Here is a 27,107-nt window from a genome sequence, read left to right as displayed (position 1 = left end):
ACCTCTATCATATTGACTAAAACTCAGGTTTCTCATCTCTACCCTATCCCCACTTACAACATCAATGCTAAGAGCTAAAAGCAGTGGATGGTTTGTGTTTCTCATCTGGTGCTCAATGCAAAGGTGGTTTCTCAAGGCAGTACTGTCTCAGAATGCCAAAGTCGCTGGTGTTAAGGATTGTACCACTTGGTGGTCACTTGGAAGGCGCTTCTATTCCTGTGGGACTTCCTTCTGGTTGGGGTATAAATGTTGCTGGGAGGCGCAACAGAAATGCGTTTTCTTTTGATACAAGTCTTAGGCACGAGTTAGAAAACCGCTGACTGTAATGAAAATAGATCAGCACTTAGTGGTATCCAAGAGTATAAAAAAATGCAATTCAGAACGTCTTCAACTACATACATATGTGTGTGCGTCTATATATAGGTATAAAGCTACAGTACATACATATATATAAACACAGACACATACACAGAAATATTCACAACTGGAACTCTATTTGAGACTAACCTGAAGTACTGCAGCAGCAGTCCATCCCAACGAACCTGTAATATAGCATTTTCCAACAGCTGGCTCTAACAACAGTGAAATTATTATCATACTAAGCTAAACCTACCTTTCTAGCTATCCTACCTTGCTAGCCTACCTTTCTGCTATCCTAACTTATCACTATCCTCCCTGCTATTGTAATGAACGTGTCAAAACCATGAGCTCCTATCTAAGGTTTCTCGGAGAGCCCTGCCTAGTGTGAAGCTATGCAGCCAGGGAGCATGCTTGCAGCCACGAGCCTGGCACCTGCTGATGGTGGGGCTTCCTTGGGTGTGAGGTTCAGCAGCTGCAAACATGCCCGAGGCAGGGGGCCGCGATGGATCACCGTCGCACGGTTCTGGCTTTGGCTGGCGAGGAGTTCCCTGCAGAGCAGCGATAAAATGATGTGGATGATGCTCGGGGGGTTTTCACAGGGCTGACGGCGTCTCCTGCCTGCAGTTTCCAGAGCAGCTCCTCGTTTGTTCTGCTCAGCCGCTTCTTCTCCTCCACCTCTTTCTCGACATGTTCCTGGAGATTGGCGTTCTCCTCCGACAGTTGCCTGGGGAGGGAAGCCAGCACATGAGGCTCACCAGGATGGAGGAGGCACAGAAGCACAAGAGGCAGCGAAGCAGGAGGCCACCTACCTCCCTCCACACCACCCTACCTCATCCATAGGACTGCAGCTGGGACACAGCTGTTCAGGTACTTGGCTTGGGGATGTGGGTACACCCAGAGGCTTCAGGCATCCTCTTCTCATCACTGTCTGCTCAGGGCTGGGTTGGTTTCAGCCCTAAGAGCCCTAAGTGAAACTTCTTGGATCATTCTCCCCCCCTTCAGCACATGGGGTTGCAAGTGCCCAGCATGGTGCCGTGTGCACTGTTTGCAGAATTTATTCACTGGTGCAGCAGTTCCTACCTGGGATTGTGCCCCTTAGCCTCAGAGGTTCCAAACCCACCCTTGAGGTGAAGGCCAGGGCCCCAGGTTATTAGACACCTGTGCTTCCCAACCACCTTTGCCCAGAGGTACACCATCACCCAGAGGTGCTTGCTGAGCTGCTCCATCTCCTCCACAGCGGTGGAGAATGTTGGGTTTTAGGCATTTTTCTGTGTAATGAAGGACAAAATTCTGTTGTCAACTCCAGCGGCAGCCGTAACTCTCACCTTTGCTTCTCAACCCTGCCACCAAATCTGAGCCACGAGGAACAGCAATTGTGAGGTGGCAGAGCACAAGCAAAGAGGTGAGTGCCACTGCACCCGACTCTTCCACCCACCCAGTTGCTGCAGTGTGCAAAGGGAAAGGAGTCTGTGCTCTGTGCTCCCTTGTTCAGATGATGCTCTGCTCCATAAATGCCCTGTGAGCCTTTGGGTCCTGGCCATCCTGACCCTCCATTCCTGGCTGCAGCATCAGGGAAGCTCCCTACAACCCACTGGCTGCTTCAAGGCTGGGACGGAGCAATCTGTAGGCACCAAAGCTCATAAGTCTGCTTGCCTCTAGCCAGGTGGCTGTGCTAAAGGAAATGGGACAGTCCAGGCAGATGGTGGGACTGATGGATGTGCAACTTGGTCACGTTCTGGGAGCATCGTCTGGTTTCTGCATCCCCACTGTGCTTGGGCAGGAGCCTGGTCCTGGGGCAAGCCAACAGGGGCCTCAGGGCACGTACCTGGCCCAATTATCAGCTGAAGAGTTTTTAGAAATAAAACCTGACCCACAAACACAACCACCCATCATGTATTTCCAGGGCTCTGGCAGCTGAGGATTTCTGCTTCTTTGGCCAAGTTTCTTACAGCAGTGGAGCTAAGTTGATTGTGCATGTATGTCTGCTTTTCTCCTCTTCCTCTGTCAATTTTGAGCCACAAAGCAGCATTTGCAGAGTCAGAGGATTTAAAGATATGGGCTGGTAGATTTTGGAAAGCTGCTTGCCCAGTAGTGGAGAAATATCCTATTCACAATCCCATTAAAGAAACAGCTGTGGTGTGAGCTCACAGTCCAAACAGTTTGAGAAAGTCTGCAGGGAGCACACCCTGGAGAAATAACTCTATAGGAAAGCTTTGCAACACATGGAATTACTTTTTCTTTTGCAGTGCCCAACAAGACAGACCATAAAAATTATACCCAAAGCCCCACTACAACCTTTTCTAACCAGCATTTTCAGAGGAAAAAAAAAAAAAAAATAGGCTCACCAGCCCAAAAGCAGATGTCTCTGTTGACAAGGAACCTTGTCACTCCAGTCAGGTTGTTAGTGCAAACAACAACAAAACCAAAGGTAACCCTGCTTAGGTGATGGCAGCACTGTTATGCTGTCCCTGTGAAACCACTTTTCCCACCCTCACCAACATGTTTTGTGGCACTGACTCTGGGATCAGAAGCAATTGGCAACTTAGGACTCAGCAGCACATCAAAATCATGAAAATAATTTCTTATAGATATGTGATTTTCCTCACATTAAACAAACCCTGATATACAAATGATTTGTTGATAGAACAGGCAGAGCAGGACCATGCACTTTCAAGAGGAAATACACTTAATTCTTCTCTTTCTGAAATAAGTGTCAGCCTTGGGCAGTTAAAATTTGCAGCCTCTCTGTAAGCTCAGATAGAGTACAAGTATCTCTGCAAACCTTGTTATGACGGTGTTCTGCTCAATCCTGGCTCTGAGTTCTTCGTTCTGCTGTTGCAGCACAGTGATTTTTTCTTCCAGGATTAAATTTTTCTCAGCCTGCAACAAAATGAGTTCATTTGTTTTTTTCAGTCTGAAGAAATCCCGGAGCCCACTCCATGAAGATTTGTTCTTTATTTGACCCCAGAGCAACTTCTGAAATCTGAAAATGGTTGGAGGTGGTCATCTTGACTGCAGCTGAGGCTTAGAGGAGTGACTCACCCCATTCATTCTGGTGATGTGGCCAGCAGCAGGGATAACTTTGATAACTTTGTAGAATCACAGAACCACAGAACCATTAAGGTTGGAAAGGATCTCTAAGACACTAAGACCACCCAGTCCAACCATCAACCCATCCCCACCACGCTCACTAACCATGTCCCTCTCTGCCACATCTCTATGGTTCTTGAATACCTCCGGGGACAGTGACTCCACCACCTCCCCTAGGCAGCCTGTTCCAACAAAGCGACAAGAGAAGAGGCCAACTCCCACCTCCTCTTCTCCAGACTAACCAATCCCAGTTCCCTCACCTGCTCCACACCAGACTTAAGCTCCAGACCCTTCACATCTTTGTTGCCCTTCTCTGGAGACACTCCAGATCCTCCAAGTCCTTCTTGAGGGCCCCAAAACACGATACTTGAGGTAACTGAACACAGCATCAAGGGAGGCAGAACTGAAATAATAGTCCTTTTTTTCCTAACTGAGGAGCAGGAGGGTCCCAGTCTTGGCCAGCACAAATAAAACATAATCCCCTGCAGTGTCCCTTGCAGACGCATCTCTCTGCTGCTGGCAGTGGCAGCTACAATTAGGTGAAATGGATCCCGCCCCAAGCATAAGTGGTTTTTACTAAGGACAGCCCAAGGACAGTGTTGGAGGATGTCACCAGCAGTGTATTACATCCCAAATATGGTTAGAGGCATGCACTACAGCCTCAGATGCTCTGTTTTTCCCAGGTTTTGAATCTGACGTGCTTTATCACCTTAGTTCTTGCTTTTTTCCAGCAGTTTGAATGTTGCTGAATTCAACGCTTTTGGAAGAAGACAAGATATCGCAAGGGAACCTTATCTCTGTGTGAGCGTGGTTATTGAACTTCCCAATCTTTTAGAAAGAATCAAAATACTGTGCACTCAATAAGTCACGCTTTATGGTGGAGGTATCAGATTTAAGCAGTGATCACCAACCAATGCAGGTAGCTGTAAAGGATGATGCTGATTTGGTGATATTCTGGCTCACCACAGTACATTTTATTAGAGCAGATTCTGGTCCCATTTTTAAATACTTCAAGACAGGAATCAGTGTCACAGCACCTTCACTGCTCCCCTAACCTTGATGGTTTTAATAAGTGGTAGCTGTGCCAACACAAAGCATAGGAGAGCTGCATCTCCTTCCCTCCTGAGTGCAACCTTCACTCTCTGTCACCCTTTTCCTAATGCCCTCATTTCCAGTAGGCAAGGAACCGAGCGTGCCCTTATGTCCTCCGCATGTGCCAGCTGTCTGCCCAGCTTCAGCAGTGTCTCCTAGCCCACCAAATGTGGCCATCCCCACCATGCCCTGTGCTACCACTCATGGCTACTTCTGCATCTCTTTCAGTCTATGCTGACCTCAGCTGAAATACAGAGCAGGGAGAGAGCCTCAGGACCTCTATGATGGTCTACAATCCTGACAGCACATGCTCATAGAAGCACAGAATGGATTAGGTTGGAAGGGACCATAAAGATCATCCAGTTCCAACCCCTCTGCTGTGCCAGGGCAGCCAAACAAGCAAGTTTATTCCGGCAGGCCATCAGCCTTATCCAATCCTGCTCTGCTCAGGGCAGCCTTTTCAGGATCCTGTCACCCACCTGACCCTGTGTTTTAAATGCCCATCTGCTTCCTATGAGGCACCCATCTCTCAGAGCCTTTGGAGATGCTCTGAGGTGTTTCTGGCACATATAGAGGCAGATGTTTAAACAGAAAGCAGTTGTGCCCTTGGATCACTGTAGCCTTAGTATTTTACTGTGATAAAGGGCAGGAGCTGTATGCTGTATGTGTGCTGTATGTGGTTAATTAGCAAAAGCAGCTAAATGACTGCTAAATGCTGACTTTTTTATTTTCCAATATAACTCTACAGTGCATGTTTTCACATTCTGGCTCTGCTTCAGGAGCAGTATATTGGAAGGAGCAAAGTTAACAAATCTCAGCTGTAAGGAGACATTTTTCTCTACATCCACTGATTCAAGCATCTGTTCAGCAAAATAATCGTCTGAGTTCTCAAATTTCCCCGTAAATGGAAACAAATCTTGCTGAATGCTGTGCTGAACCAGCTGTCCCAGCTTCCCAGCTGAGGTAATGCCTCATCCTGTCACCATACTACACACTCACTGTCACTGTAGGTTATTCCTCAGAAAATGAATCCCCTTTTCCAATAAAAAGTGCAACTGATGATGAACCAGAGAGCTCTTCATCAGGGATCCCCACAAGCAAAGGATGAGAAAACAGTGTAGGCTGCAGAAAAGCATTACCTCAGAGAGCTCTCCTAGAGTGATTTTTGCTAGGGACTGCTAGCTGAATATTGATAATTCACCAGCAGCAGCAGGACACAAATGGCTCAGTTTTCCCCTCTTTGCCCTTCCCAGTCCTAAATGGCACCTGGCTCTTGCAGGGTGCTGTACAACATTATGCCCTGGAAGACCACAATGCTCCCCTTCTTCTATTCTTCCTATGCCCCTCACCTCATAATCTAATGCACAGGCTGAGCAGGTAGCCACATATAAAAGCAATACAGGCCAAGAGATGTGTGGAAGAAGTCAAAGTGTCATGGGTAGGTGAAGGGGAGGGAAAAGATCCCAATTTCTGAGTGAAAATCTGAGATGTTACAGTAGAAGAAGCTATGTGCTTGGCTGTGGAAGAGCACAATAGGGAGCCATTCATGAACCTCCTTAACTGCGTCTTTCCCAACATGTTTTCCTCTCCCCCCATTTCAAATTCACCTGCTGTAACCAAACTTTTACTTTTCTACCTCTGTGATGTCTCCTCCAAAAGAAAAAATGACAACTCACTTGTTTTTCTAGCTCCATAATCTTCTTATCCTGTTCATGAATCTGATGGTTCTTCAATTCCAGAACATGTTTTAAGCTCTTCAGATCTTCTTCTAAGTGCAGGTAAGGAGCTTTTGCAATCTAGGAAACATGCCAGCATTTTGTCTATGTCAGCCATCAGTGCATCTTCAGCCACTAGGTAAAGTTTTCCAGTCTACCAATGGTTTAGGATTCTTAGTGCTGAGAAAGGCAGACAGAGGTGAGCCTCCCCAGCTGATCTGAACCCTGATATTCTCTCCTGGAACATCCTTTTATCTGGGCAGCCACTGATATCTTTCTTTTGACCAGCTCTGTAGCTAGAAGGATGGGATGCTGCTGATTCATGGTTTTCTGGATTTCTGTGACTGTAACTCACACCAGTGAGCTGTCTTGGAGTAACGGGCATTGACATCACGGTGACACAGCAGAATTTGTGCTGCCATTATGTTAATTAAGTACTGCAGCAGGCATGGAAGGCACTGACACTACCTGTTTCCATGGCCAAGGCAGTTTCAGACACTTGTGCTCCTTTTCTAAGGAGTTTTCCCATCTGAAAGCTTCTAGATGCCCTCACTCAACCCTACTATGTCCGCTCCCTGTCCCCCTCTGTCTCATCCATGGGGCTGTGCTGTGAACATGCTGAAATGACCCAAATTAAAGAAATGTCTTTAGAGAGGTTCATTTTGCTGTTATTTCATTTCAGATAAATTGTTTCAGCAAGCATTCACTTGCACACTGTAAGTTAACAGCTTGGCTGCAGTAGACAGCAGTTGGATAAATATTTAATGATGTGACAGGTCTGTCCACATAAGCCCAGGAAAAAAATGAGGGAATACATGGAACATCACAGAAGTAGGCTCAGAATATGAATAGAATAAATGTGAAAAGATAAAAAGTAAAATGAAAGAGAAGAAAAAGACAAACACAACAAAAAGGACATACGAGGTAGAGTTCAGGGAATGTTTTGGAAACAGAGCTACATATGCTGGGTGAAAGAATAGAGGACAGAAGGAAGACAATGGACAATGGCCCTGTGCTGAGGTGTACCCAGGACAAGGCTATCAATGCTGACTTATCCACAGTGTTCAAGATTCGGGGTCCTTGTGGTGGCATGAGCCCCAGTCCCTGCTGTAGGATCCTATTACTAACACTGATGTGTGCCAAACACAGAAGCACAGATGAAGGCTGTGTAATGATAATTGCCAACTACCTTCAGCTGTTCCTCAGTGCTTTTCTTCAAAGCCTCTTCAAATCGGTCTGCTTTGGCCTTCAGGGACTGGTTCTGGAAGGTGAAGGTGTCTATCTGGTCCTGCAGGGGAGGAGAAATGATCACATCGCCATGTTGTCAATCACCCCTCTTGCATCCACACAAGCTAATCTGCACTGTGCAACCAGCAGGGGAGCTAACCAAGGCTCAGAAACCACTGCCAGGTGAGCTCTTCATGTAAGATCACTTGAATGTACAGTGGGGTTTTCATAACGAAGTGCCTTGGGCAGGCCTGAGATCCCTGCACTGCCTGCAGCTAGATGACAATGGCTGGCATTGCTCCATTACATGTCTTCAATGCTAAATCACCCTGTCACCTTGGGATGAATCAGAACAACCACACCTGCCTTGAGACAGCTGGCATTTACACTGCAGGCATGAAAGAGATCTGTTGTGCAGTTCTTACAGTCTGAATGGGGTGGAGGAGATGCCCATCGTGCTTCCTTCACCTTTATAGGCCACATTCCAGCCTACTTAGGGGCTTCTGATACAATAATAAGCAACGGTGAGTTAGCAGAGTAGGCTTTGAATGACACCTCAGAGCTATCTACAGGAACAATGTGCTATTTTAAGCAATCTTATTTCTGTTCCCACGAAAGGTACTCCTGCGTCTTCTGTACAGCCCACTCCTGTAAAAGCTGCAGTTGCTGTGAGGTCACATTTTATATTTTGTGTTTGTCATTTCTCAGCTGTAACACTGCATCAGTGCCTACTGCAGAATAGGCTGGAGCTGTAAAAGCTGCATGAGGTGTGACAAGTGCTGCATGTAACAATACACACCAGCTGGGGTTTTTCTAACTCGTAATTAATCTCAGCCTAGACAATCAAACAGAGCTGGCACTATGTACTCAGGCATCTTGTTCACACGGTTTCCAAAGCTAACACAAACCCTAGCTGCATTTTCCTCCGTGTAGGTTTGCCTGCTTTTCTCTTCCAGACGCAGTATATTTGGAATCAGCCAAAACAGTGAGAAAAGCCCAAGGGACACCTTGGCTGCTCATCTCACTTTGGACAGGTGGAGCAGAAGAGGCCTTTAGAGAAGATGAGGTATCCCTGGTACACAGGTTCCTGTGCTGAAGGGATGGATAGGGACAAAGGGGAGCAGTGCCTTCCCAACGGGCACCACAAAATACAGCTGGTAAGATTCAAGGGCCTGGTGTGCTCTGCAACAGCACTGCAGGGTGGGAAATAACAGAACCGCTAACCTGGAGCGACAGCCGCAGCTTTTCAAAATTTTCCTTTAATTGTGTTTTCTCCAGTTCGTGAGCAGCAACCAGTTCTGGGGAAGACACACACAGACACAACATTGCTAAGTGAAATCCAGCAAAGCGGGGTCTGAGAGCACAGAGACTGGGAGCCAAGCACCGCTTGGAAAGCAGTTTTATGGCATGGAATTGAGGAGGAAATCAGCAGTAACACACCACAGGATTCTGGGAAAACTGTTTTGAGGATCAACATTTCTCAGTTTTTCAGTGGTACCTCTATGCCTGTGTGGCTGAATGTGGATTTTTCAGATTTGTCAGCTTCCAGGGGCTGTGATCTGAAAAAGTTTGGTATAAAAATGGGCAACTGACCTCTTCAGAGTGAGTATCCCAAGCCAAGGGATTTGAAATTAGGTACATTTGCAAATTTGGATGGCAGTTGCTTTGGGGAGATAAAACAGGGAGACAGCAACTTGGATGCAAAAAGGCAAGTGCTGGTGCTTCTCCAGGAGCTGTGGAGGATCTGTAAGGTTTAATGACACTGTCAGATCCTGGAGACAAAAACTCCTCTGTTTATATCACACGATTAAGGGTTTCACTACTAGAAAAGCCACCTTGGACTGATTAATAACTAAAAGTTAATAAACAAAGTGGAATAGATTAGCCTCCAAACCAACGGCATGAAACTGGCGCTGGGCACTCAATACTCGGCGTTCAGTACTACCTTTTTAGTACACGGACAACCTATTCTGTGCCTGTGCTCCCAGCCCGCGGGGCTGTGCTCTCTAAGCATCCCTTCCTGATGATAGCATCAGTGCTGCTCTCCGAGGCTCTGCGCAGCGGCTGCAGTACAGCTTGCGGGCACAGGAGGGCATCTCGCACCCACGGCAGGAGCAGGAGCTCACGCTTTGGCCTTAACCATCCCCAACTTTTGTCATCAGAAAATACTAGCAAAAACACACAGATAAGCGCATCCTTAAGCAAGGAATAGCTTTTAAACACTGACACCGAGAGCTGTTCAGTAAGCTCCAGCATCCCGAGTGCCCAAGGATTGGGTTCAGAAACCCAGGATCTTCAGAAAAAGTCTGTTGGTGAGGTGAGGTGGCATCTGGACTCAGTAACACATGGAGAAAGTCTTGTCTTTGTCCCAGAGATCATACAGACACTCTCAGGTGCAAGCTGAATGCTGTATGCATTGCATATGGCTCTCCCTCATCCAGCATCGAAAGACAGAATCATGGAATCACAGAATGGGTCAGTTTGGAAGGGACCTTATTGTCCCTTACTGCCCAGTTCTAATCCTTGCCTTGGGACACCTCGTGCCCTAGCCTCGAATGCCTCCAAGTATGGGGCACTCACAGATCTCTGGGCATCCTATGCCAGGGCCTCGCTGCCCTGTGAGTGAAAGATTTTCCCCAGCATCTAAACTAAATCTCCTATCTTTTAGTTTAAAGCCATTCCCCCTTGTCCTATCACAAACCTATCACACAACACAGACCAACACAGCTTTTCTGTATCAGCTCCTCTGGGGAAAGACACTCCAGGCTTACACAGATGCATTACACAGATGCAGGGCTATTTCCTGTTCTGGGATAACCATTAGGTTGTCCTTGGCTTACCTCGGATCTCACGGTTGTGCTCATCCTGCAGTACAGCAAGGGTGACGGAGTGGTTGTTTTCCAGCTGTAATACTGAAGCTTGGTGGACAGCTGTGATGTCAGACACCTGTTCAGTGACAGCAGATGGAAACACGGGCACACTGTTAGACGTGCTGCAGCACACTGACAAGCCACTGTTAGACAGCTGCAGTGAGCTGGAAACAGCAAAGGGATCTACTGAGTGTGACACCCTCCGTACATGAGCCAGGCTAATTCATTACGGAAGAGGCACGTTACCTCCTGGAGTGTCAGCATTACCTCCACTGCTGCTCGTCGCTTTTCTCTTTCAATTTTAAAATGATAAATGAGGCACATAAGAAAGCACAAAGCAAAAATGTGAAAAAAGGGTATGTTCAAAAATCTCAGCATTCAATTAATCTAAATTGTATGCATTGCTGGCTCCCTCTGATGGTCAGATAAACTTGCACAGTTCAGAGTAATCCTATTTTTGTGGCGCTGTACTGCAATGAGTTTAATTGCACAGTCTTGAATTATCTTCCATGGAAAGTGCCTATGAATTATTCATAGTTGTAAAATATTCATTTCTAGAGAAACACTGAACTTATCATCAGTAGGTTTAAAAAATGAATCACGATCTATCTCACTTCTACTTGAAAATGAGCATCCTACAAAGCCATCAATATGCAAGTTCCAAACTCCTCCTGAATCCTGATCTTTGAGTCCACATCCAATAAACTGATGAAAGACATGACAGCACCTGCTCTGATCTGCAGAAATTCCTTCTTCACTTCTAACCTGACATTGAGTGAGGAAGACCCACAGATTGAGCTGTTGAGGGGGGTTTCCAGCAAAAATCTCCCTGCGTCCTGTCCTGCAGCCTGCTCCTACTCCCAGTCCAGCTCCGCAGTTCATAGGAAACAAAATGCTTTATGAATCAGGGAAGTATGTAAAAGTCCCCTGGTTTCTGACTGATCCCTGCAAACAACTGGCAGCAAAGAGCCTTGCAAAGTTTGCTGACTATTTGGCAAACACAGCACAACCTGGAACAGCAGCTTCTCTGTTCTCAGTCTGAGCTGAAGAACAGTCCTGCCTCCTTGTCTACACAAAGCTCAGCCCCACAGCAGCACAATTCAGCAGCAGTGTCCGTGTGGCTAACCAAACATGGCCCACCTGCGTTACCTCTGTTCAACTTATGGCCATATTTCTAGAAGGGATTCACTCTGAAGAGAGACCCAAAATCAAGGCTTGCAAGCAAGCTCCCCGCCAAGCAGCTCAATGACCTAAGGTCTGAAGTTCAAACTTCGTTCACTGGGCTCTTTTATTCAGCAGCCATCCAAGTGAGAACAAAATGGGACTTCCAGCTCTGTAAAGATGGCCATTGGAATGACATCAGAAAAGCCCTGGAGTCCACCCCCAATTCCTTAGGGTTTCAAGTATTCATCAGAGCAGCTCTGAGTGTTACCATCGATGACCTGATGTGCTTTTCCAGGTTTTGTAATCACAGTGATCTCATTCCCTATACACACTGTGGTATCTGCACACTGTTTGTGATATCTGGCAATGCACAAAATCGAGCTGTTTAATTGTTACAAAGAAACAGCTGTTCATTGCAAAGTCACTTTACCTCACACAGCATCTTTGTCCACTGTTACACTGGTAGATACTGCAGCCAAGCACATCTCCACTGAAATAAATGTTATTTCACTGTGTTTATCTGTCAAACATATGTATTAGATCACCCAACAGGAGCAATATTTCGTATCAGATTGGATGAGGTTATCTCTTAGAATGAAAAACAGGCATTAAACATGGAATTTAAAATCATACAAATCCATTTTCTTAAAACTGCAGGAGACAACTAAGAGGTGAAGAACTGTTCACAGAACAACATGGAACTCAGCTTGTTGATGTACTGCATGGGAGAGCAGGGCAATGGGGGTTAGATGACCCAGTGGGCTACTATTGGGATACGAAATATCACTTGATTTCTCCCAGTCTGCATGCCTCGTGTGAGCACTGCCACATTCTTTAACCCACCCTTACTTAAGTCTTTACTCATGCTCCAATTGCTGCTCAGCTCAGCAGCATCCCATAGGAAAAATTAAGATCAATTCCAACATCCTCAGAGGGTGAAGGGGTCTCCTTTCTCTGCCACAATCCTTGTCAGGTTATTTATCTATAAGGCCAATTAAATATGCTCCAGTTTTCAAATGGTCTCCAGGGTTTTTTCTGTTTCTGAATGCTTTATATTCCCATCCCAAATGACTCCTTTTAACCTTCCCGTGTGACCTCCAGTCTGCAGTTTTCATGGCAGATTGTCTACTTGGCAGCTGGAACCAGATCTTTGGGATCACATTCCAACCCTGCTACTAACTTACTCTGTAAACTTGATCAACTCACTTAAATCCTGTCACAGTTACTTCTGGCTATAAAAAGAAGTTCATATGGGATTTTTAAGGATTAATAAACCAAAGGGAAGAAGAGGATCTAGTAGGAGTTCAGGGGGCTGGAAGACAAAGCAGTTTGAGCTGAACTGCTCAAGAAACACTGGCAAGTCAGGACCATGGATTTATAATTTTGCACTTAGTTGCAAGGAACATAGAAACACTGGCATGCATTGTCACACCTGCTCACCAACATTAGGGCTGAATGATTCCAGTCCCTTGAGCAGGCTGTGTTCTGTGGCATGCTCAGAGCCAAGAGCTTCCCCTCTCCAGAGCATCATCTCTCTAAGTTGAGCAGAGGATGAAGAACCACAGATAACAAGCCCTTTGGGTGTGAGGCTCTTATGCTTAGTTCTTAGGCAACTTGGTTCAGAGGCTAACACAGCTCTCCCAGTTCTCCTTGTCCTGTTCCAGGGCAAGAGGCCAAGAAGTGTCACTGGTGAGCAGCTTTCCAGCCAGCTTCTGATAGCAACGAACACAGGATGGATGTACAGCTGAGTATGAGTCAGGAGGGAAAAACTACCAGCACTCATCATGAGTTGCTGGAAGAACCATGGATTGAAAAGACAGAGTTACCAGGCTTACAACAGAGGTTCCGAAGCAACAGAGAGAAAAGTTTGCTCTACTTCCTGTAATTCTGGGAACTAAGAGTTCTGGAGCAAACCAAAGGATTGGAGGAGGGAGAACTACTTCCCCACTAACGGGAAGATGCACCTCCACTGTTTCAGTGTGGTGATTAATAGCACTGCAACAGACGAGGACATGAGAAATGTAAGTATACTGGTAGTCCAGTGACCTGTGTAACCCACGCTGCAGCGATCAGCCTGAGGGGAATAAAGTCACCATCCACCCTGCTGTCTTTGGAGCTTGGAGAAGCACTTCAAAGAGAAGCAGAGATAAGTCATCAGCTCTCCTAGCAAAAAATTAACTTGCAGAACAAATTCCTTCACAAATGCTAATGCCTGATGATCCAGGAGGGGCAAGGCTTGCAGCTAGAGCTGGTATCTCTTTCAAGACAAGCTGGCACACTTAACACAGGGAAGAGGATAAAAAAGCCAAAGCTTTTGGGAATGCCACCCACTCCTTTATAACATAACCCAAAGCAGAAAATTTGAGGGGCTTTGTAAGAAAAATGTTCTGTCATAAACTAAAATGAGAACCAAGAGACACAGTTCAAGAACAGACACTATGCAGCTCCAGAGAAAGACTGTGAAAACTCCAGTGTAGAGCAGAAAAAACTATTTTACAGCATCTTCCCAAGCATCTTTAAAAATCAATGCAGCAACAGAAAAAAGGCAGTTTGCCTGGGACAAAAGAGCTTGGTCACATAAAGCCTTTGTATTGCACTTTACAAGCCCTGCAAATCAATAACAGCTAACAGGCACAGCAATTAAAATGGGTAAAATCCAGAGAGACAGCTTCACCCTCCCCCAGATCTTTACATGGAAAAAGAAGAAACATCCCCATAAAAATATTTTTGCTGGAATCAGCTGTCAAAGATTATGGGTCCATTGATAGCAAAGTAAACAAACAAGAAGCAAGCTGGCAGCTTGTGGTAGGAGACCTGGGGAGGAGAGGTTCTGCCAACAGATCCCTTTTGAGGGAAGGCTACGAAGGAGCCCGTAACACTGCTGTACTGCACAGGGCCCAGTGGCACACAGTGTTCTTGTCCCCTCTGCCTGCACAGTGGCTCCTGGGGTGGCAGGGGCACAGGCTGGGATGCAGTGTGCCTATCTGACATGGCTGGCTGAGCGCTGTACCTTACCACTGGCATTATGCTGTAAACACAGTACAAGAGACATAGAATTGTCATCATCTCAGTTTGTATTTTCACTTCTGTCTCAGGAGTTTTACAGGGCATAAATGGGGTCATTTCCCTTTTTATAAATGTTTGAGCTTAAAAACTGTGGACTGTAGCCTCTGCTGTGCCCCAACCTACTGTTCTCATAGAATCACAGGATCATTACAGAATCACACAATGGCCAGGGTTGGAAAGGACCTCAAGGATCATGAATCTCCAACCCCTCTGCCACATGCAGGGCCACCAACCTCCACGTTTAATGCTAGACCAGGCTGCCCAGGGCCCCATCCAATCTGGCCTTGAACACCTCCAGGGACGGGGCATCCACAACCTCTCTGCGCAGCCTGTTCCAGCACCTCACCATCTCTCTGTAAAGAACTTCCCCCTGACGTCCAACCTAAATCTCCCCTTCCTCAACTTAAAATCATTTCCCCTTGTCCTGCTGTTATCAACCCTTTCAAAGAGTTGATTCCCCTCCTGTTTGTAGGCCCCCTTTAGGTACTGAAAGGCTGCAATGAGGTCACCCCACAGCCTTTTTTTCTCCAGGATGAACAAGACCAGCTCCCTCAGCCTGTCTTCATAGGGGAGGTGCTCCAGTCCTCTGATCATCTTCATGGCCCTTCTCTGACCCTCTCCAACAGCTCCCTGTCATTTTTGTACTGGGAGCTCCACACTTGGACACAGTACTCCAGACAGGGCCTCACAAGAGCAGAGTAGAGGGGGACAATCATCTCCCTGTCCCTGCTGGCCACCCCTCTTCTGATGGAGTCCAGGGCACCAATTGCCATTCACTCCAGCCATTAAAAGTAGGACTAAAGTAACTGTATGCGGGAGCCTTTCTCCCTACCTACATAAAAATTGCAATGCAAGGAGAAATGTTTGTTTTGTACAATCTAAAAGACTAGTCTGAATGGTGGAGAAGAAATCAGGGAACCTAGAGTGTATCACCCACTTGATATTTAGGTTATGCGTTACATGGATCCCACCACTTCACTGTATCAGCAGTGGCATTTGAAAGAATGAGGGACAGGGTTCTACTGGCATTACTTCTGCGTAACAGGTTCTTGCTCAACCATTGGTTTCATATAAATTGACTAGAATAGGAGGGATGGGGAACAAGTAGGTGTGGGGAGCAAAGCTAGTATAATTATTTATGTTAGTTGTAAAACATCAGGAAGCATGTTAAGAAAACACATGGCAATGTAACATACTGAACTATACCATACTGAAATGCCATTAAGAACAATAGGAGGGCAATGCCATAAAGATAATCTGGAATACATTTTTCTAGTCATCAGTCATCTTTACCAGTGTCTTCCTGTTTGAGATTGCCTGTGTTTCATTACCTGAAACCACTCAGAACAGAGATGGTCTGCTTTTCTGAATCAAACAGGCTAGAACTGACCTGGTGCAGATGCTGAGACTTGATGAGATCCAGCTGCAGCTTGTGCTGCTCCTGCAGGCTCTCCATCTTGGCGCTGTAATCCTCATGTAAACGCTGCTCCAGAACCTGCAGCTCCTCCTTCTGCTGCCAGCGAAGCTTTCTCACCTCCTCCTCTAAGCGCCTCTCCAGATCCTCCTTCTCATTTTGTAATTTCTTACATCTCGCTGTGTTGATGGCTGAGGACACAAAAATAAGTATACAGTCAGGCTCTGAGCTCCTTGGGAGCAAGGGTGGCATCAGCTCTGTAAATAAATCACTGAGCACAGTGGTTCTTGCCAACGCTGGGACTCTCCAGAATCCCAATTGTGAACAGGCTCACACTCTCCTCTGTCTTCCTCCCTTTAACACACATACACAGGAGTATTTATTTGAATAGAGGCATTGGCAGAGTCCTGCAAATGCCCAGACAAAACTGGAGCCTGGAATAATACGAAAACAAGGAATTTCATGGACCTCCATTCTGTTGCAGGGATGTCCTCTTTCTGGCCAGCACAGTCTTGGACTAAAAAATCAAGTCTTTAGGGCATCTGCTTTGTCTTGGATGGTAAAGACAGCACATGTGACAATCACACTTGACACAGGGTCTTTCATGTGGGAGAAGAGATTTTCCTTATCTCTTTTTCTCAAGTCATAGTCTCGGCCATAGTCCCACTTACAACAACATACCAGGGAAGCAGAAGACCTACGGGTTCTTGAGTTGCATCCTATGCATATGTTATTTTCCATCTGTTGGAAGCTGTTCACCCCACAGGCCTGTCTCTTATACCACCTCCAACAAGGATCTCTTAAAGCCATTAGTGCCCACTTGCTTAAATATTTTTATATTCAAACAACTATCTTGTGCGCTCCATGGAACCAGAGAGCACCCAGGACAGGCTACTACTGAGGGCAATCAGAAAGTGTACATGTTTTACTCTTGTGAACTAACCCAGTGGCAACGTCTCTAAATTCATGAGCATGTCTACAACTTGTTTCAGAAGGTGCAACTCTAGCATTCCACTGAGTCAAGAATGCTTCAATCTGTTTCCCCGTTAGGTTCCTCCTCTGTATTGTTCCTGGCTCCCAGGGCAGCAGTGTCACAGAGTACTCTGCAGCTTTTACTAGGCCACCAAATAGCTGCAGTCAATTCAGACACTGAATTGACACTGAAGGCTTGATACCAATTAAATCAAAGAGCTATTGGGAAAGAAGTGATTAAAATTATCATGGTGATAACACTCAGAACACCACCACAGAAAAGGTGTGTTTTAGATGGCACTGAAAGTCCTTCTTTCTGATTTAGGTCCATAGCTGGTTTAGAAAAATACTGAGCTTTTGAATATACTGTGTCAGACGCTTATCCTTCCTTTGCCCTTCAAAATGCACAGACACATATGGCCTTGTAAGTCAGCACAGTGGAAGAAGCTGCCTCTGAAGCTGCAGACAACTTCAGAATGTTTCAAAACCATTACACTGATTGACATTTTATGTTTCCTGGAAGCAGAAAATCATGTGTTTTCCTGTCTTTTTCTACTATGGCGTCAGACTAAGCTCTAGTCTGCTTTGGTGAGGTCTCACCTCATGTCCTGTATACAGTTTTGGGCACCACAACACAAGAAGGATATCAAACTATTAGCATTCACAGGAAAGCTACAGAGATGGGGAAGGGTCAGGAAGGCAAGGTGTGTGAGGGGCAGCTGAGGCCCCTGGTTCAGCACAGAGCAGGGCAAGCTGAGGGGAGGCCTGATGGTGGCTGCAGCTCCTCACAGGGCAGCGCTGAGCTCTGCTCTGTGTGACAGTGACAGGGAACGGCATGGAGCTGCATCAGGGGAGGGCGGCTGGGGGTGAGGGAAAGGGCGGTGGGCATGGAACAGCTGCCCAGGGCTGTGGGCACGGCCTTGAGGTGCTGGAGCTCAGGGAGCATTTGGACAGTGCTCTCAGACATTGGGATTGGATTTGGGGCTGTTATTTGGAGCCAGAAACTGGATGTGGTGATCCTTGTGGGTCCCTTTCAGTGTGAGATGTTCTGTTAAACACGTTTTATTTCAATTTCCCTAATTGGCCAACTGCCATGAGCACAGACCAAGTTAGATGTGTGTCCATGCACGTGTGTCCATGCAATGTATTTATCCATCTAAGCAATATCCAAACTTGTTCACTATGTCTATACTGTAGATAGATACTGCTGCTTTGGTCCTGTTCTGATCCTGATGTTTTCTGAAGCATTAAATGGACACTATGCCCTTTTCAGGCTCTCTGCTCCCTACAGAAAGTGAGGCTGTATCAGGGAGTTCAGCACTGCAGCAATGCCACATAGAAAGCTTTCCCACCTACCTCATACCACAGCAGGATTTATATGGTCGTGAAACGACCTGTCTCTGTGGTTTGGCTTATAGCTGTAAACTCCATCCCTTGCTGCAACAGTTTCATTTGGTGTGCAAAGCTACCAAAGAGCCCGCAGCTCTGGATTCAGAATAATTGAAACTTACTCATGCTTTAAATTGGAGCTGCAATGAAACCCTTCTCTTCGTAGCCTCTCTAATGAGATTACACAGCACACAGGGAGGGCAGGCAAGTGACATGTTTTAACCAAAATAAAGTCAATCTGTAACACTTCCCAGAACATGAAACTCCTTCCACCGCCTAAAACACAAAAGTGCTCATGCTTTTCAAATCAAACTATGATGCAGGTGCAAAATGGAGGAAAGAGGGCAAGTGTGTCTGCACACACTGAGGGAGAGGGAGATGTCACTGATGGTCCAAATCCTCTGCAGAAAACCAGAGCTGGAGCCCAGCCTCTTTGCATTGCAGGGTCATCCCATGGGAACTGGGAGCTGTCATATGCACAGGGTTCACCTGCTCGTGAGAAATGGGCGCTGCATCCAACAGCAAAAACAAACTGTGTAGCCTGCACCCTTACTTCTGACCCTTAGCCACAGAACCACAGACAAATCACAGAAGCCCTTGTTTGAGTTCAGTCTCCTCTGATTGGGAGGCACATCCAGAAGGAGCTGGCACTTGGCACTCCAGTTTCAAATTCTTGCAAATTCACAGTGCAAATTTTAAACCTGACATCTGATTGTCTTACATTCGTATAGGCATTTATGCACCTCCACACCTCTCAGCTCACTTCACATGTCATTTATCTGACAGCAAAGGGACATGCAACTCTGACATTTAATTTCCACTAGTGCAAGGGGAAACAGAAGGTGTTCAACACTTCTTTTTTTCCAGGAGTCTCAGTGTTACATCTGAAAAGTGCTTATATGTATATATAATATATATATAATTTATAAAGATGGGTGTCTTGAGGGTAGAACGATTGCTTGTAGTGTTTTTCTAGCCTTATTATTTCTAGCAAAATACATGAGCAAACCTTTTTGTATAAAATAACAAGTTCCTTGGTGCTTACAAAGCTGTGGATGCACACATTCTTCTCCAAGCTGAGAAGCAGCACTTTTCTATTTCATTGCATGATGAGGTGTGTGACTCCACAACAATGCCAGAGATAAAGGTGGAGGGTGTCACCCAAACCTAACCATCCTGCCTGGGTCCAGAAGGGTACAGCCCATAACAGACAGTGTTTTACACATATGGGTGTCTCCGATTCCCTGGGGCATCTCAAGCAGCACTGAACATCTATTTCTGGCCTAGATCTACATTGCCTAAGATGGGACTAGATACCCAACTCGCATGCAGACATTTAAAATAAGGTGAATAATTGCAATTAGAGAGACAGTCCTGGACAATGGCCTGTCAAAGCTGGACCACCCTCCCTGAGTGTTGCTCTCTCTTCTCTCTCTTCTCTGACAGAGAACCTGAAGAATCAGCCTGCACCACACGTACAATGTTACACTATCTGAATTAGAGCTATCATCTATACAACCAAACATTAGACCAACCACCTGTACCAATCTTGACTACTCCAGCCTAGTTTTACTGATTCATCCAGACATTTGCAGTCTTACTTACATGGCAAACATGTACATGAGAAATCCAGAATTTTTTACCAATGCTCAAGCTGTTCATCTGGGCTGATAGCTTTCAAATTAATGAGAGTCTGCTTATCAAAGTGTTTGAGACAAGTCAGAACTACTACTTGGCTGTAGTCAAAACAACTAAGTTACTGGTTCACTCAGTACTTTTCCCCTAAATGTTAACTTCAACTGCCTATGATTGCTGATGTTAAGTGACTGTTTTATTCTTTATTTGCATAAAGCTTGGCACAATAGGTAGAATTTTGTACAGCATAAAGATTCATCTGAGAATGAGAACAGCATAACCCTCATATTACGCAGGTGGGATACACATCTCCACTAGCATCCAAAGCTTGCACTGCTTTAGAGACAGCAAGGAACTGACTGACAAGAACTGATCTCACGCATGGCACTGGTTACTGCACCTAGCTTGCAGATTCAAAACACAGTTGATGTCACACCACCAATTACAAAAGTAAGGGAACAAATTGATCCTCTGCTCCCTGCTGTAAATCCAACAGAGAACGTGAGCAAATCCAAGAGATAGGGCTTCCAAATGAGAAGTGGATATACAACAGAGAGCTTCAGATGTGCCCTTCCTAAGCACTTGTAGAAGCAGCTCCTCTGTGAGAGTGAAGAGTGATGCTGAGGATGGATGAAGTCAAATAACAGGATGAAACTGTAAATAATATTTTGCTATTGCCGCAGTATCCTTTGGCAATGGGAACAAAACTCTCTCTGAAATGGCAATCAGCCAAAATATTTCAGAGGGAACACAAGCAGCTGAGCATCAGAAAAGGTTGTGCTCAGCTTTTCTGCAATGAGACACCAGAGGCAAAGCAAAGGCAAAGCACAGCCCTCCCTGTTGAGAAGAATCTACATCCCTGTCTCCCTCAAGGGGAGGCAGAGCCACTCTGGGCTCACCAAGTCCCACATGACACAATTCCATAAAATCATCTGAGTTGGAAGAGAACTTTAAAGGTCATCTAGTCCAACTGTCTGCAATAAACAGGAATAATAAACAGCTCCATCAGGTGCTCAAAGCTCCACCCAGCCTGGCCTTGAATGTCTCTAGGGATGGGGTATCCATCACCTCTGGGCAACTTCTTCCTTGTATTCAATCTAAATCTCCCCTCTTTTTTTTTGTTTGAAACCATTTCCCCTTGTCCTCTCACAACAGTCCATGCTAAAGAGTCTGTCCCCTTCTTTCTTATAGCTTCCCTTTATATACCGAAGGTCCACTCTCAGGTGGATTTATGAAGAGTCACTTGTTCAGTACAGATAACATACAATCAGTTTCAGTGCATCTTGATGGACTTGTCTGCACAAAAAGTACAAAATGAAATCACAGAATCCCCTTGCCTCTGGGTTTCAGAAGACACTTTGTCCCATGTATGCAGGCTACCCAGGATCAGATCACAGGGAATATTGGATCTTGTGTAAACTGAGAGAAACACTTCTGTTGTTATTTTGCTTGTGCTACTTACCGACTTCATCCCTGATCTTTGCAAGCTCAACTCCTAGCTCGTCTATTTTCACAAGAGCATTTTCTTTCTGTTTAAGGGAAAAAAAAGAGAGAGAAATATGTAGTCCCTGGGTTTATCCCAGATAAGCACTTTCACGTGTTCACTTAGTAAAGCAGATTACAATGATTCCTCAGATTTTTGGGGGCGGTGGGGTAGGTAGGGGGGATTATAATAAACTCATTCAGTTTTTCAAGCTTAAAAGCCACCACTCATTGGCCACCACTACTTTGGTTTGGCAGGAATACATATACACAAAGCCACATGCTCATGACAGCACTGAATACACCAATTACTCCCCTGTGTCTAAAAAGACTTGTCTACTATTTGCTGTTCAATCTGAACCATTCATAGTTGGACAACACATACAGGATGATACTGTTAATACTGTTTGAACACTTTCATCTATTTGTGCCTGCATCTACCATAGTAATATGGTAACAAAATAGTATGCTCACATAGTGGAATTTGCAGAGCAGATTACTGCACTTACACCATTCTAGACGTGGTGAGCATACCCTACACAGAAGACACCTCTCCTGGCATGATGCTCGTGCCTATTTCCACATTTCCTTCAGATTGTTTTATTGACTGCAAAGGATATGAGCTCCTTCCCTTGACCTGTTTCAAAAGAAATCTGAATACATCTGAATAATGAAGGCATTAAAATGGATGTGCTGGACAAAGGAAAAATAAACGATATTGTCATTAAGAATGCTGAATTACTGAGATGTGGAACTTTGATATTAGATATTCCGTAAGTGCTGTGTAAACTGACAAAGAAAAGCCTCAGGAAAATCTATAGGAGTTTATTTGTTTAATGCAATAAATCCCAGCATTTGAAATTGGAAAAGTCCTGAATCAGATTAGGGAGAAGGCAAAGGAAAGTAGACATACTCCTTTGTGTAGACATGCTGGTCATGTCACTTATGGCTAAGAAAGCTGGGTGAAACTGTTATAAATGTGTCCCAGGCTAGAAAAGCTAACGAATCTCTAAAGGACAATCTGGAAAAATCACATCTGAGAAACAAGGCAGTGTAGTAGCAAATGGAATATAAAAGATGGAATGAGCAAACAAGACTAATACAAATCTAATGAAAGTGGAATGAATTCAGAGACTAATGTTTCTCTTTATTTTTCCTGCACTTAACTTCAGCTGTGATAAGAGGAACACAGAACTGCTTTAATTGTGGAAATACCAGGAAATCCTAACCTGGAATTTGTAGTAATCCTTTACATGGTGCCATTTTGGGGTGACATGTACCATTTCCAAGGAACTCGCTTCCCCGACAATTTTACTGTAAACCAAATGATTGGTGGATCTGAGTGGCAGAGCCAGCTCCATACACTGACACTGCTGACTAATGCACAGGGCATCGCCTGCCAGGACTGCAGTCTCCAGACTGCAATAGGCCAAAACAAACAAAAAAAGCTTTAAAGAACCCAAAAGATCCAGATTAAAATAGCCTGGTATGTGCCCCTTGCACAGATGCAGAAAACAGCATTCTTACAGAGATAACGTTTCCCCTTTTGGAGAGTATCACTGCATCTGCCCACACTGCCCAGTCGCTCCCTTGGAGTCAGGAATCGTTCCTGACAGGCTGCCAGGAGCAGTGCCCTTGGAGGTATGTGCTCAGGGATACATTGGATATGAGGCTCACAGATGGGGAGCACACGCTTAAGTTACCCACTCCCAGAAAGTAAAGCAATTTACAGCAAGGAGGCTCTGAGCCCCATATAGGTAATTTGCAGCATCTACAGATGAGCAGAATTCAATGGGATTGTTAATATCCTCCTTATGGGCAAAAAATGGGAATTTAAAAAAAAAAGAAGGTATAAATAAATAAATAAATACATGTCCTAGTTAAGAAAGAAGAGTTTAAATTTTGTTTCTACCTAAGAAATATGACAAACTCCTCATCTGACATTGCCTCAAGGTTTGCCCTACCTCTGAGGATGCCTGGTGATGAATTTCTCTCCAGAAGAGAGAAGTCACCATGGTGCCAGCTGGAAGAAGCTGTCCCCACACCCACCTTCTGGCATGAGTGCCATCCTACCCTGTGGAACGCTTGGCAAACACCATGATGTTGGGAAGCAGCTGTGTTGGTGCAGCTCAGGTGCATTGGCTGTCACGTACCTCCCCTACCAACACTTCTTGTGCTGGCTTATAGTGCAGTAAGAGCTTCCACATTGCTCTTCCAGACCTCTTTCCCTGTCTCTTGAGACATCAGACATGTGAGGGGTGCCCTCAGCACCAAGTTTTATTGTAGTGCAGCTTTCTTGGAGGATTTTTTTTTTACTGAACAGTGGCATATCAGTTGGACTTGGACTCCATGGTCCTTATGGGTTCCAACTCAGAATATTCAATGATCACTACTTATTTTTCTCTTCTGTGAGAGAGGCAAGGAGTACTTGGGCTGATCACTGGATCAGCCTCATGGTCTCCTGGATGTGCAGTGAACTCACAAATCCCTGACATTTTCTGTTACTGTAACCTGCTTTGTCAGTGTAACACGATAGGATTGGACTGCAGGCATTCCTGGGACTGGTGTCAACGTGACACTAATCCCACATGAAAAAGCCTATCCCTGTTATCATCAGTGGGGCTCAGCACATAACCAGCACACCAGAGCCAGTGCAGCCAGGGCTCTGGGAATGCCAGTTCTTGGGAAACCTGGTATTACCATAGAGTGAAACTGGATCTGAAGTGAGAACGAAAAGCTATCAGATCCAATGTGGAGATTCATAGGGGTTCAACCTCAAAACATCAAAACAATCAGAAAATCCCCACGCACACAAGGTCAAGTCCACCAAAACAAATGTGCAAGACTCAAAATTAACAGGATATCCTATTGAATTAATCAATGTTCATTATGTTTATCGCAAATGAGTATTTGAAAGAGAAGGCAGAGCAAGCAGGAACCTTTCTGCCCTCCCATGGGTTTGTGCCCCATGGGCTCAGCAGACCCACAGAGCTCTGCAGCCTCCCCTCACTCGGACACTGCTTGGAGTAGAGCTGCTCAGAGGGACTGAGAGCCAGGTCCAACCCAGGGCTTCATGGCTCAGCTGCCACCCCAGGGCCATGGCTGGTTCCAGCGAGTGAAAAGACTACAGACACTATGAGGAGACTGCAAGTATCCAGTCCTTCAGTGCAGTAGGCAGAAAAAATGGCTATGATCTGAGCCAGGATTTTTTTCTCTCTTAAATGTGAAAGCAAGACAGTGTTTGTTTGTTTGTTTTTTGTTTTTAACAAAGCAAAAACATTGCTTTTATTTTTAAATACTTTTAATGAATGACAATTTTAATTACTGCTTGGAAGACTTAGGAGAAAGATCTTCCATTGGCTGCATCCCAAGAAATGACTCTGAGACTGATGTACATCTCATGAACTAAAATCATGCTCCTGATGGAGATGAAGGAAGTTGGCATCATACCTAACACAATGGTTAAGTCTTGTGTCTGGAATATGTCCCACCTCCTCAGCCAGAAGGAAATGCAGAACAAAACAGGTAGAATGATATGTTAGCTCTGTGCTAATGCTCTGTTGAATAAAAGCTGCGGTAACATCTCTTTTTCCTATCATAAGCTTTAAAATATGCAGACTTCCCAGCATTTCTCCTGTGAAAGACTCAGCAACACTGCAGCAAGTAAACCAGACACTCAATGTGGTACTTATGTACTCCCAATTCAATTTGAAACTTCCTGAAGTCCCTGAAGGACAGACAGAAGCAGCAGATTGGTGCAGCTCCTGGAAAGTGGGCAGGCAGGCAGGGGGAGGAATGTGACAACTTTCCAATTAATGACAGCAGCCATAAAGTTAGCAGTGCAGTTCTGAAAATAAAAATTAAACACAGCAATAAGCAATACTAAGTCTGCTTCACAAATGACACAGGTTAGGCCAGGAGGATCAGAAAACTGCCCAGAGCCATGCACCAAGTCACTTGCAGCAGGGAAAGCTACCAGAGCAGTGGGAGTCACAGCCACAAATGGACACGTTCCTCCTCCCTGATGACTAATAATGCACTTGCAGTATGCTGCATCCTAAGGTCTGAGTACACGTACAGACTGTCTGCAAACATTTCCTAATGCTCTGCACTGCCACCTAAAAATATGCATTGCACACAGATGCTCTGTGGTACTGCACTGGTTATTAACATTGCTCCTTCAGAACAGTTTTCCTGTATCCAGAGCTTTCAAAATAAAAAAAAGATTAAAAAAAAAAAAGAGAGAGAGACTCTGACCTGCAGAGGGTGCTTAGTCATGGTTGTGCTTTATTCAGAGTTCCCTGGGGGCAGGCCATAAATTATCAGGAGAAAAAAGAGAATATACATTGGGAAACCTGTCATAGCAATAAATAGTTCAGCTGATACTTGCAGGAGCAAAGACTGCTGCCCACTGTGACTCATGTGCACAATGACCTACAGCCTTTCCTCCATCAGGGGGGCAGCAGTAATCCTCCTCCATCATTTCCTTTTGCCCAAAGTTCACAGGTGGAGCTGACCACCGGGACAACCCCCAGTGAGTGCACTTCCACAAGCTCCACATTAAGCCTGACACTGTCCTTAAATCCATTTAAACACGTTACTAGGTAAAAGGGGACAGCATCAGCTTTTCAATTGACTGACGATGAGTATCTTAAAACTCCAAACTAATGAAGTACACTGCACAAGCACATGTTTTTGCCAAGAAAGCTGCTATTAAGTAAATTAAATGCATACGCTCATCTATAAACTCCAGGCAAAGGCCAAGGAACACAGCACCAAGCACTGTGTTGGCTCTACCTGGCACCAGGCAGCCTCCTGCTACCTGTAGCTGTGTACCTACCTCTGCTCTCTTTCCTGCCCGACTCTTTCCGATGCTCGGGAGTTCGGTCCCGTTAGATCCATCCTGAAAGCAATTTCCAGGGGGTTGGAACTGGCTGATCGTTAAGGTCCCATCCAACCCACGCCACCGACACGTCGGAAAGGAGTGTCAGAGGTAAGCCCTTAGGACAGGTAGGGCCGCCCGATCTCTCTTCAAACTTCACCCAACTTCTTTGGCGTCTCGCACCTTTGCACGCTCACCGACAGGGCGCCCGAAGCCCACCGCGCTCTGCGGCCGCCTCCCAGCCCCAGCCCCCGGCACGGCACCACCGAGCATCGCCCCTCCCGCCCTGAGCTCCCCGCTCCCGGACCGAGGGACAAAAATATCCACAAGTACCATGCGGTCCTCGCAGAGCTCCGCCGAGAAGCAGCGCCCCATCTTGTCCCGCAGCGTCAGAACGATGCCCTGGCGACGCCGTCGTGACAAAGGGCAGGGGCCGCGCCGTGGTAACGGCGGGACGGAGGGCAACGGTCCCGCAACTCGCCGGCCCCGGCCGCGCTGAAACCCGAGAGGGAGCCCGGGCTGTCCCCGAAAGGCGGGTCCTCCTCACGGCGATCTTCATGCTGCGCCCGCGGTCATTTATCACCGCGGTCCCGCTCCTCCGCAACCCGCCCGGACGTCCCAGCGCTCGCTGCCGGCTGCGCCGCGGACATCTCGAGCTGAGCGCTGGCCGGGCGGCTGCCAACGCTGTGCGCACTGCGCGCACTGTGCGCACGCTGCGGCTCGCTGCGCTCCGCGCTCCCGTCGTGCCG

At 46.0% G+C, this 27,107-nt stretch overlaps 1 protein-coding gene across 1 annotated transcript in view; it reads right to left on the bottom strand.

The window, feature by feature from the left end:
- Positions 1–867: 867 nt before the first annotated feature.
- MTUS2 (microtubule associated scaffold protein 2) overlaps positions 868–27,107 on the bottom strand; it is a gene marked incomplete at both ends in the record, with an annotated part of 159,077 nt that continues 132,837 nt past the window's right edge. The window contains 8 exons of the mRNA XM_079549510.1: positions 868–1,084; positions 3,143–3,240; positions 6,219–6,338; positions 7,447–7,545; positions 8,709–8,782; positions 10,325–10,430; positions 15,975–16,189; positions 21,457–21,523. Coding sequence (XP_079405636.1) covers positions 868–1,084; positions 3,143–3,240; positions 6,219–6,338; positions 7,447–7,545; positions 8,709–8,782; positions 10,325–10,430; positions 15,975–16,189; positions 21,457–21,523 — 996 coding nt within the window. The remainder of the gene's footprint in view (positions 1,085–3,142; positions 3,241–6,218; positions 6,339–7,446; positions 7,546–8,708; positions 8,783–10,324; positions 10,431–15,974; positions 16,190–21,456; positions 21,524–27,107) is intronic.

This window comes from Tetrao urogallus (genome assembly GCF_951394365.1).
Source record: "Tetrao urogallus genome assembly, chromosome: 1".
Classification (NCBI taxonomy): Eukaryota; Metazoa; Chordata; class Aves; order Galliformes; family Phasianidae; genus Tetrao; species Tetrao urogallus.
Note: the sequence above shows the minus strand (reverse complement) of the source record. Positions and strands in the feature narration are given on the sequence as shown.